The sequence below is a fragment of the Budorcas taxicolor genome, chromosome 15 (assembly GCF_023091745.1).
Source record: "Budorcas taxicolor isolate Tak-1 chromosome 15, Takin1.1, whole genome shotgun sequence".
Lineage (NCBI taxonomy): Eukaryota > Metazoa > Chordata > Mammalia > Artiodactyla > Bovidae > Budorcas > Budorcas taxicolor.
Window position 1 is genome coordinate 53,394,077 of NC_068924.1, and position 12,407 is coordinate 53,406,483.

Sequence of the window (12,407 nt, forward strand, 5' to 3'; positions counted from 1 at the left end):
ACTCTGCATATAAATTGAATAAGCAAGGTGACAGTATACAACCTTGACCCACTCCTTTCTCAATTTGGAGGCAGTCCCTCAGTTTAAAACCATACAGACCAATTATTTTGTAGACTCTTTCAGTTTGTTTGATGTTTCTTCATGATTGGATCCAGGTTATGCATTTTTGGCGGGAAAACTATACCTGCAGTGCTGTTTTCTTTTCAGTGCTTTGTTTTAAGAGGCACCTGTTTCTGGTTTGTCCCAATTTGTCACCTGATTAAGGGAATTCCTGTCAGGTTTCTCCACTGAGAAGATACAATTTTTCCATTTATAATTAATAAGTAATTTGTGAGGGAGAAACTTTGAGACTTTTTATATATCCTGCTTCTTATCAACTGTTTGCTTACCAGTTTGAGCATCCATTGGTGATTTTCTAATTTCCATCTTTCCTGTTATTATTTATTAGTTGGCAATTTAACTTTCTCTCCCATTTAATTAATCTGTATCATTATGGACTCAAAGATTCTTATTTTATTCAGTGGGTTATAATCTATTACTATAATTTATTTTGATGCTTCCATTATCCCACATTTGGTTAATGAGAGCCCTGTAAATTGATTCCTATGTCCTTTTGATATGTCCACATCATTGAGTACTTCCTGACATTCTGGCTTGAGATATTCCAGACCCGTGTGTACCCTTCCTGCTGTAGCTCTGGAATCAGTTTTCTCCCCAAGGAACCCTTGGTTCTCTTTTTTTGCGATTGCTAAATAGACAGCAAGATCTGAGCATGCTCACTGTTACTAGTGTGCTCATTACTTCTAGCCTTTCTTAAGGGACTGAGCTAGGAAATCACACTCACATGCACACGCACAATATATCTATTGCTCTGTCTTTTAAAAACCATGCATTCATACCAATATCTCCAATTTCAGTCCAGCTGAACTCTCAATTCATTTGTCACTCCATTCTCTGACAGTGAGAAACCTGGCTTCCACTGACCTCCACATCTTTGCTCATGCTTAGAATTCACAAAAAGTGTCCTCAGAGTTACTAATCCTTACCTCTGTAAGAAGCAAACCTATACTTTGGAGTTCAGAGTCTATTTCCTTAAGTAAAAGTCATATACAGTGAATTGCACAAATTTTAACTATTTTGTTTGCTGAGTTTTGGTAAGTGCATACCTACGTTGTCAAGATATATATATTTCCTGTCATTCCAGAAAGTTCTCTTGTGCCTAGAAACCCATCTTCCCCACAAGAGAAACTCATTTGTCACCACAGATTTGTTTTACTTGTTTTAGAACTTCATATAAATGAAATCGTCATAGAATATATATTTCTTCATATTGTTTTACATTCTTGCCTTGTCTTTTCAGCTGTACTTCTTTGCATTACTTTTTAAATCATTACTTTAGAATTGCTGTATGTACTTTTAACTACTTCAGGTAAACAGGAGAACCTTGCAACAGAACAGTTCCAGTCATCTGCCTTCTCTAATCTGTGCTGTTACGTTAGTATATATGACTCTATACACATGTTATAGAACTCTTTATACACTTATAGCTTTTACTTTAAACAGTCATATATGAAATAAATAAAATAAGAAAAATAGATAGCCTTTTATATTTACTCACTCTTTACCATTGCCAGTGCTTTTTATTCCTTCTTAGAGAGCCAGGTTTCTGTCTGGTGTCATTTTTCTTCAGTGTGAAGAATTTTTTTGAGCAATTTTTGTAGTACAGGTCTGCCTACTTATTCCTAGACCTTAATGTTCATCTCCATATTTAAATGAAATTCTACCCCTATTTGGGCTTCCCTGGTAGCTCAGCTGGTAAAGAATCTGCCTGCAATGAAGGAGACCCCAGTTCAATTCCTGGGTCGGGAAGATTCCTGGAGAAGGGATAGGCTACCCACTCCAGTATTCTTGGGCTTCCCTGGTGGCTCAGATGGTAAAGACCCCGCCTGCAATGCAGGAGACCTGGGTTCAGTCCCTGGGTTGGGAAGATCCCCTGGAGGAGGGCATGGCAACCCACTCCAGTATTCTTGCCTGGAGAATCCCCACAGAGGAGCCTGACGGGCTGTAGTCCATGGGATCACAGAGTTGGACACATTGAGCGACTAAGCACACTACCCCTATTTAGCAGGGTTGCTAAAACAATTTTGGTGGGATAGAGACGGGGTGGGGGTCATATCAGAATGGAGTTTTAATGATCTTAGGTTGAAATTCATGGGTGCTAGGGAATCCATATAAAACTGCACAGCGAGCTTATTGTGTTATCATCATGCTGTTTATTGATAATCTTTTGGTGTCCTCAGACATCCATTTTGGTTAAGTAAGCATTCATTCACTCACTCAGCAAATATTTATTGAGCACATACCAGGTACTTTTCAAACTTTGGGGATCTTGTGGTAGACAAATCGAGCAATGTTCCTGTCTATCAGACCTTTTATTTTAGTACAGGGAAATCAGAAAATAAAAATCTACAAGCAAAATACATACAAGTGAAAAAGATCAGACATGAACACCATGAAACTAGAAGTCATGTTCCTTCTCCTGAAATGTCAGCAGTTAAATTCACAAAAACACATACATCAATATATCCCCTAAACCAAAAATACTGCTCTTGTCCCCTCCCCACTTTGGTCAGGAAAATGTCACAAAGCAAAGATTAGTTACCCTTATATGAGGGCTTTTTGATTTACTGATTTATATAATATGAAAATTGATAATTTAATGAGATTAATTAGAGTTATATTCAGTAATGAGAGCCCTAACAGTTAAAGTAGGGGAAATAGCAAATCAAAACTACAGTGAGATATCATCTCATGCCAGTCAGAATGGCCATCATCAAAAAATCTACAAACAATAAATGCTGGAGGGGGTGTGGACAAAGGGAACCCTCTTGTATTGTTAGTGGGAAGGTAAATTGATACAACCACTATAGAGAACAGTATGGAGATTCCTTAAAAAAAAACTAGGAATAAAACTACTATATGACCCAACAGTCCCACTGCTGGTCATATACCCTGTGCTGTGTGCATTTAGTTGCTGAGTTGTCTCCAACTGTTTGCAACCCTGTGTACTGCAGCCCGCTAGGCTCCTCTGTTCATGGGGATTCTCCAGGCAAGAACACTGGAGTGGGTTGCCATGCCCTCCTCCAGGGGATCTTCCCAACCCAGGGACTGAACCCAGGTCTCCTGCATTGCAGGTGGATTCTTTACCATCTGAGCCACCAGGGAAGCCCAAGAATACTGGAGTGGGTAGCGTATCCATTCTCTAGGGTATATTCCCGACCCAGGAATTGAACCAGGATCTCCTGCATTGCAGGTGGATTCTTTAAAAAGACACATTACCCCAGTGTTCATTGCAGCACTATTTCCAGTAGCTAGGACATGAAGGCAACGTAGATGTCCATCACCAGATGAATGGATAAGGAAGTTGTGATACATCTATACAGTGGAATATTACTCAGTCACAAAAAGGAACACATCGGAGTTAATTCTAATGAGGTGGATGAACCTAGATCCTATTACACATAGTGAAATAAATCAGAAAAGCAGGTATCCTATATTAATGTGTATATATATAGAAAGATGGTACTGATGAACCTATTTGCAGGAGAGCAGTGGAGATACAGACATAGAAAATAGACTTGTGGACACAGTGGGGGAAAGAGAGGGAGGGATGAATTGAAAGAGTAACATTGAAACACTGCCATATGTAAAATAGGTAGTGGGGATTTGCTGTTATGAGGCAAGGGAGCCCAAACCCAGTGCTCAGTGATAACCAAAAGCAGGGTGGGTTGGTGTGGGAGGTGGGAGGGAGGTTCAAGAGGGAGGGGACATGTGCATACCTCCGGCTGATCATGTTGATGTGTGGCAGAAACCTAACACAATATTGTAAAGCAATTATCTTCCACATAAAAATTGAAAAAAGAATTTTTAAAAAGTAGGGAAATAATTGAAAGTAAGTAATTGATGCATTGTAGTTCATGTCTATTGATAATATTAAAGTTCCTTAATTTTTTCCCTTTTCAGAGGATGTTTCAACTATCTGAATGGAAAACAAACTTCTTTCGGAGCATAAAGTTGACCTTGTCTTTTTTAAGCTTAAAACCTCTTAATGTCCCCACATTTTGTACACAGTAAACTACCTGTTCAGCATGAAGTCTCCAGCTTTGCATCTGGCCACTCTTGTGTTGTGTGTTCTAGTAGTTGCCTTAGTTACTTGACCACACTGTACTATTTCACACCTCTGAGCCATTATTTTGCTGGGGAATTCCCTATTTCAACCTGGTGAAATATTATTTGTCCTGTAAAAGCCAAGCTTCATGGCCTGCATGCCCTCTTTCCCCCTGTTCCTTCATAGTTTATTAATCCCTCCTGTGCCACTTTGTAATCTTTTGAATATTGGACTTCTCATGAAACTGTGTAATTATTTAAAGAGACGTTCAAATCCAGCAATAAGTTGGAGGTATTTTGAGGGCATTGTTTATATGTTGTTTCTTAATGACTGTGTATTGTGTGGAATAAATAAATGAATTACCATAGGAAGCCATGTTAATTAGATACTAGAATATATGCTCTTTCTAGTGACTATAATGAATAAGCAGAGAAATTGAAAAGAGTCAGTATCACTCTCTTCCTGTTAATTGGAATGTCGTCTTCACTTAAGTTTGCAATGTAATATATTAGTTCTTTTGGTTAAAAAACAAAATGATATACAACCCAACTGAAATAACCGTAAACATTTAGGGTCTTCCTAAAGCAGGTTTTCATTTCCATTAACAGAATCCAACATGGCGGAGTCTTGATTTTGGAATAATTCCAGACCGTCTGGATACATCTGTGTCTTGTTTTGTGGTGAAGATATGGGGTGGAAAGGAGGACATCTACCAGCTGTTGATTGAATGGAAAGTCTGTTTGGACGGGCTGAAATACCTGGGTCAGCAGGTAATTTTTAGACTGTCAGTTTCAAGTAGTTGTCCTCTCCAAAGAAACCATCTAGCTTTTTTTTTTGTTGAATTGTCAGATTCTATATTTCCTGTTAATAAAGAGAGACCTTTTATGATTGTTTACTTAATTACAGAAATTTGAGTCATTGAGAAGTTTAAAAAATAACTGAAAACATTTGTGAAGAACTGCTTTAAGCTGCTAATTTAAGAGGATTTTGAGTGGGGTGGGCAGTAGGAAAGAATATTCTTTCTTATAGAACTCTGCTTCTTCAGTCCTGCTGGATATTTCCCCTAGAATCTGAAAAATAAGTTGAAAATAAACACCTCTCTTATGACCAATAGAGCAGGATTTTTCCAAGAATAAGAGGAGCTACTATTTGTTGAACACAGGGATGAAAAATGCCTGGCTTATCTACTGCTACCCATTCCCCATGACTGATGTAGCTGACTGAGCTATCTGAGCTCAGAAGTAGCTGTTCAGTCTTTTCTAACACAGTGTTCCAGAATGCACCTAGCAATATGCCAGAATTGCATATGAAATGAAACCTATTTGCCATTCCCAGACATAAGTAACTGCAATTAATGTTTTTGACAACCTTATGAAAGCTGATATTATTGCCCATAGTTTCCTGATGGGAAAATTGAGCCTCAGAGTTTAAGAAACTGATCAAGATCACACTGATAGGTGGAGCTGGAATTTATATGAGGCCTGGCTGACTTTAAAATTCTTTCTCTTTCTGCTGTACTACACTGCTGTGTACATGTAGTCCTTGGTAACTACCCATCCCACATTGGAATAAATGCCATTTCTATTTTGTGATACCTGTGGGACTACTGATAAAGGCAATGCTAAAATGTTAGTCATATCTGCAAACATCTTTCATATTTCTTAATATTTATTCAGTATATACCATCTGGTATGTTTCTCTTAGACAGTTCTCTCTCTCTATATTTTTCAGGTTAAAAAAAAAAATCTGCCCTTATTTTGCACACCATAGTTTATTTTGTGTTCTTGGATAGAGAGACCAGAACAATGCATGCAATAAATATTTTCCTTTACTAAATTCTAACCTGCTCCAAATTCTGTTTTATCTTCATGTTTTTTTCTTCTGTTTTAGGTCTGATCTTAATTAAAACTCATGAAGTAATGACTTTGGCTTAGGGTCATTCTTTTAGTCCCAAATGCTTGTTGCCTTTAGCCTGGCTGAAGGCACTGGGGCACGTACTCTGCCTTCCTACATGCTGTAGTTGGCTCTTTGTGCATAGACCCTATGCACAGTGACGCTAAGCACTTGTTTACATTTTGTGTGGGGTAGTGCTTCTTAACATTCGAATTGCAGAGCTATAGGCTTGTGACAAAGTCTTGTTTTGGCCAAAGAAGATGGCCTTCATCGTGTTTTTCAGTTCATACATTCCTTAGTTGGTTGTCTTCTTAGAATACCCAAATGTACTTAGGTCTAACTTACCCTACTTTCAGAGAGTTAGCATTCATGTATCCTCTTACAAAGTTGGTATAGCAGAGAACAAAAGAAAGGGAAAACATTTTTCTAAGCCAATTAGACACTTAAAGTCACCTATGAAATAGATATAACAACATACTACTAAAAATCAGGTATAATAGAGTTACAGATTTTTACAGGAAAGCGACGCTAAGCTGTATTAGGTTAATAGCCAGAATCACTTAGGTTTATTGATTGGTGATCTGCTTTCTGACAGGCATTGTTCTTAGTGTCAGTGATCCAGAGATGAATAAGATAAATCTGGTTCTTAGGACCTGGTAAACTGATGATAGATAAATACCTGCAAAGAGAGCTACGGGAGTACGTTGAAGAGGTATTTAGACAAGTCTGCATAGGGTCAGGGAGTGAATGACTTTTGAATGAAATTTTTACAAGTTAGGGTTTTTTTTAGGTAAAATTTACATACAAGCAAATTTATCCTGTTATTGTATACATTTCAATGTGTTTGACAAATGTATGAAGTAAGTAACCACCACTACAGTGAATAATGCTGCTGTGAATAATTAAATATAGGTCTTTATGTTGACATAAGTTTTCATTTCTCTTGAATAAATGGAGTTTCTGGGTCTAATGGTAAGAGCTGTGTTAAATTTGTAAGAAATTGTGAAACTTTTTCCAAAGTAACTGTCATTCTGCGCCCCATTAGCAATGTATGAAAGTTCCTTACTTTTTTAAGGACTTATTATTGTCAGTCTTTTTAATTTTTACCATTCTGATGGTATCTCATCCTAATTTTGATTTCCCTAATGATGAAATGATGTTTTACATTAAGAAAATGTATATTTGTTCTCAATCCTCCACCTTTTTCTTTTTGTGTGTGTGAAATGTTTGTTAAGATCAACCGTTGTTAACATTTTGATGCATATGATTTTAATCTTTTTCCTCTCGAGGTGTATATATGTATAAAATATTTTATGTTTGTAAAATTTTTGTGTTTCTGCTAATCTTGAAACTGATTTCATAGTGCTTTCTCCTTTTCTGTCATAAAATGGGACACTACTTATAGTTTTATTATAGCAGGTCCATCTTTTGGTATCGTTGTATTCAGTTGAGTAAAGATATAGGCTAACAGGAAATATGTGATTAATTCTGCTAGTAACAGATATGGCAGATATGGAAGTCAGGTAAATGTTCACAGGAATTTTCTGCTGCTGACTTTGGCCTTTGTGTCTCTAGCTAGAGAAAGAAAAGATGAAATGTTCTATTCTGATAGTCTTTGTTCTTTCCCCCACTTGAACCCTCACTTTAATTCCTCATTGCAAAAGCAATTAAAAAACATTTTAGCCACAACTCTTTCTGATCAAGTAATCAAATTTGTTTGTAAAGACTTTATGCTGTTTTGAGCTTTTAAAAATTCTTACTTCTTCAATTTTGAAAGTTTTATTCCTCCATTTTTTAGATGAAGTTTAATTTGAAGTAACACTGACTGAAGCTCAAATCAGTTGTATTTGAAAGAGTAGTTGGCAGAAAATAATTAGTAGACTTTTAAAGGTTTTGGGGATTGGATATTATCTTTAGACTGTCTTTTTGAAGATAAAAAATAGTATTAACCTTTTATGTTTTTTCTAGAACTTCATTTTTATTTGAAGCATTGACAGATGAATTGAACTGTTATTTTTTTAAAATTTTATTCATTTTTGACTGCATTGGGCCTTTGTTGCTGTGCATGGGCTTTTTCTCGCTGCAGCGGTGATTGGGGCCACTGTTTATTACGTTACGGTGCTCGGGTTTCTTGTTGGGGTGGCTGTTCTTATTGCACAGCACAGACTCTAGGGTGCACGGGCTTCAGTAGTTGTGGTGCATGGGCTTACTTGCCCCAAGGCATATGGAATTTTTCCAGACCAGGAATTGAACCCGTGTCCTCTGCACTGCAGATGCATTTTTAATCACTGGACCACCAGGGAAGACCTGGATTGTGTTTTCTTTGAGATTAAAGAATGTATAGTATGCCTCTTAATCCCCTGTGCTTAAGGAATTTGCTTTCTGTAACAACCTCAAGAAGTGTTTGTGGAAAATGTGTGTGAATGATGGTGACTGTGATCTCATGAGATGCTTTTGTGAGAACTTTGACTAAAACAGGAAACTCTAAATTGATTATCTTGTCCTTTGATATGCACTTTGTTTTCTGCTGGCTTGTTAGACAGAGCCAATTATTTTTCAACACTGAAGTAGGTCCTGTCATTTTCTAGTCACATTAAAACTTGATTGGAATGAGATGAACTAATAATGTATTTTCCTCCTCTCTTAGATTCATGCCCGCAACCAGAATGAAATAATTTTTGGGCTGAATGATGGCTATTATGGTGCTCCATTTGAACATAAGGTAAGAGGATTTCCATGATGCTATGAGTTTTGTTAGTGCAGGTGTGCACTGATACATCAGGCAAAAGCTCTGTGTAAATAGAATCATGTTTTAAGTGTAAGTTTGTTGTTTAGTGTGGCTCTGAGTGAAAACTCATTTTGTAACTGCACCCATACATCTTTTCTAAGTCCATATTATATTAATTTTCCTAAAAGAAAATCTCAACTGGCTGTTTTCTAACAATTCTTTAGGGGTTAAAGAAGAATGAATAGTGGCTTTTGATTAAATGTAATACAATTTCAGTAAATGTTTCAGATACCTTTTCCAGCTTTGAATAAATTTAAGAATCCTGAGGCAAGTTGTAGTGTAGTCAGTTACATTATAGTCTTTGCTGGCTCTGTATCTAAAGATGATTAGAGAAAGGAGAAAGAATTTATTTTTACCAAGTGCCTACTCTCTGTGGTACCGTGTCAGGTGATTCATGTTTTTTATCCTATTTAATTTTGGCCACAAACCAGTGAAATGAGTTTCTACATGATTTCCTTAGTGATTATGTTGTTTCCTGATTCTTGATGATCTGAAATGCTATTGCTAGAATGCTGCGCCCATTCAGTGGCTATTTATTGAGGACGTGCTATACATCGGCTCCTGTGTTCTTAAGTGCTCAGGGTACAGTGGTGAGCAGACAGGTTTCCCTGCTGTCATGGAGTGTATGGAGGAGACACACACTGTAAAGTAACCTGACAGGTAACTATATAAACGTAAATGGTGGCAAGTGCTGCTATAAAAGCGTGTGATGATCTTACCTACTCTAGTGGCTCAAGAAAGGTCTTCGGGGCTTGACTTTTAAGGTTACAATCCTGAGGATGAATGGAACTGAACAATGTAGAGAGAGTGAGGGCTGAATAGAGAGAGCATTCTGAGTAGAGCAGGGTAATATTGGAAGGCCATGAAATGCTAGAGGAAGTGGTGAGTTTTAAGGGACTGAAGGAAGGTCTGGGTAATAAGGGAAAATGATACCAGATGTGGCTGGCAAGGTAGTCAGAGACCACATAACAGAACCTCTTAGAAGATTTTATCCTAAGAGCAGTGAAGTGTGTTGAAGGATTTTTACCATGGCAGACGTATAATTGGATTTGTGTTTTAATAATTTCACCAGGGCTTCCCTGGTGGCTCAGACGGTAAAGCGTCTGCCTGCAATGCGGGAGACCCGGGTTCAGTTCCTGGGTCGGGAAGATCCCCTGGAGGAGGGAATGGCAACCCACTCCAGCACTCTTGCCTGGAAAATCCCATGGACGGAGGAGCCTGATAGGCTACAGTCCATGGGGTCGCAAAGAGTCGCACATGACTGAGCGACTTCACTTTCACTTTCAGTTTCACTCTGGCTGCTATAAGGACTGATTTTAGAAGCAGCAAGAATGTATGTGGGAAGACAGTAAGAAGGATCTTACTCATAAGTGTTTCAGGTAAGAGATTTGATACTTTGGAACAGGGTTATGGTAGAATAGCAAATAGATTTAGGAAAGTTTTAGGAGGTAAAATCATTAGGACTTGGTTTGAATTTAGGGTAGAGGATAGAGGTAAAAAGAAGGTGTTAAGGATGCCTTTGGTTTTCTGGCTTAGATGAAGTAACCAGATGGGTAAAAGTACCAGGCACTGAGAGAGCTAAGGAACTGGAGGAAGACCAGCTTTGCTGGAGGCAAATCGTGAGTTGAGATTTGATCATATAGACTTTGAGAATACCTCAAGATAGCCCTGTGTAGCTTTTAAAGGAGACATTTGGATTATATGAATCTGGAGTTCAGAGGAGAGAAGCAAGATAGAGATATAAATAGTGAAGTATAACAATGGCAAATAGTTACTGATATCATGAGTTCAGATAAGATAGACCAAGGACAAGCAGTACTTAGAAAAAAGGGACTTAGTAATGGGGCTGAGGATCTCCCACTTTTAAAGGCCAAATATGGGAGGAGATGTTGTAAAAAGTGGCAGAGAAGGAATGGTGAGAGATGGATGAGGAAAAGGGAGCGAAATCTTTTGTGGAATCTCAGACTAAAGAAAGAGAGGTTTTTGTTTTGGTTTGATTTTGAACCAAACCAAAGACAGCAACTGATGAAATCAGAGAAGTTTAAAGAGACATTCTTTGCTAAAACAAACAAAAAGCAAGATAATAAACGTCTCGGAAACAAATGGAATAGAAGCACAAAGAAGTGGGCAGAAGCATTTGATAAAACTGGCTGAAAGATGGGCTTCTCTGGGCAAAGTGACACTAAATGAACATATAAGCTGAGACAGGGCTCTCCCTATTACAAAAGCAGGCTGAAAAAAGATATCTTAGGGACACCAGTCATCTGTAAGGATAATTTTAAAAGGGAAAATCTTAAAAGCTCATAGAGAGAAAGGAAATATTCCCTATAAATTAGACTGACAGCAGACTTCTCATCAGCAACAGTAGATTCAAGAAGAAATGTATCTTCAAAGTGCTGTTAACTGTTAACATACAATTCTATTTCTGGTAAACATTCAGTAAAGAGTGAGGGTGAAAGAAAGACAATTTTAAGTACCTGAAGACTGAGGGTTTACTGCTTCTAACTATACTGAATGTGGTAGATAAAGAATTGATCCCAAAGCGAAGATGTGGGATATAGCAGCAAGTTATAGCAGAGTGTATGAAAGTGGTAAAACCTTAGTGAATTTGGCTCACTACTGACAAACCAAACAGCACACAAAAACTAATTTATACCATAAATGATAAAACAGATCACCACTGTTGTTCAAAGTGGCCCAGAGCTGGCTAGAACTGCCACCAGTCTGTGGTAAGCCAAGTATAAAAAAGTGAATGTTTTTAAACTTCTGTAGCCATTTGACATTATTGTGCCTTTTTATTGTATTTTATTAAAGTATCAGCTCACAGTGGATTGGAGGAAAAGCAACCGACCCTTCTCCACAGAAACTGTGAGGACTCTGTTTGCTCCAGACAACAGTGATAAGGGGAGGGAGGCTGTTGGAAGAGTAGGACTCATTGATTTGTTCGGGAGGAGGCTAGAGATAGTAAACAAGTTTAAAATTTCTTATAATAGCTTGTGGTTAAGTGTGCATGGTAAAAATGTCAAGATACCTACTAAATACTAGAAACAATGTAGATTTTTAATTGGCAGAGGGAAAAAAGGGAATATAAGGAATAGCCAACTCTGTCAACTTGATAGGAGCCAGAAAAGGAAAACAAAAAAGAAAACAAATAGGAAACAGAAGCATGTGGTACAGTGACAGGAGTAAGTCCAAATACACTTGTAATCACAGTCACTGAATATGGATAGAATATCTGTGGCTGAAATATTTCATGAAGGATTAAAATATTCTAAGGCAGCAAGGCTTTAAGAATGTATGTTCTGTATGGAAGATAAAAGGTTACTTGTGAAGCTATCACAAGGAAGCATGTTTTAAAGCAACTTTTAAAATAGTGACTAAAGTTTTTGTTGACCAGTTCGTCAGCATTCCTGGTTTTTTATGTTATCTGTAACCAGAAACATATCTGATGATTATGTTGCTGTTAATTCTTCCTCTGTCCATGTTAAAGTATCTTCAGCCACCATGGTCTAAAGTTCAGTTCAGTTCAGTTCAGTTCAGTTGCTCAATCATGTCTGA

At 37.6% G+C, this 12,407-nt stretch overlaps 1 protein-coding gene across 2 annotated transcripts in view; it reads left to right on the plus strand.

The window, feature by feature from the left end:
- The window catches only part of UVRAG (UV radiation resistance associated), a 324,277-nt gene that overhangs the window by 58,339 nt on the left and 253,531 nt on the right, over positions 1 to 12,407 (plus strand). For both annotated transcript variants that reach the window (XM_052652384.1, XM_052652385.1), the window contains exons 4-5: positions 4,777 to 4,938; positions 8,709 to 8,783. In XM_052652384.1, the coding sequence (XP_052508344.1) occupies positions 4,777 to 4,938; positions 8,709 to 8,783 (237 nt within the window). The remainder of the gene's footprint in view (positions 1 to 4,776; positions 4,939 to 8,708; positions 8,784 to 12,407) is intronic.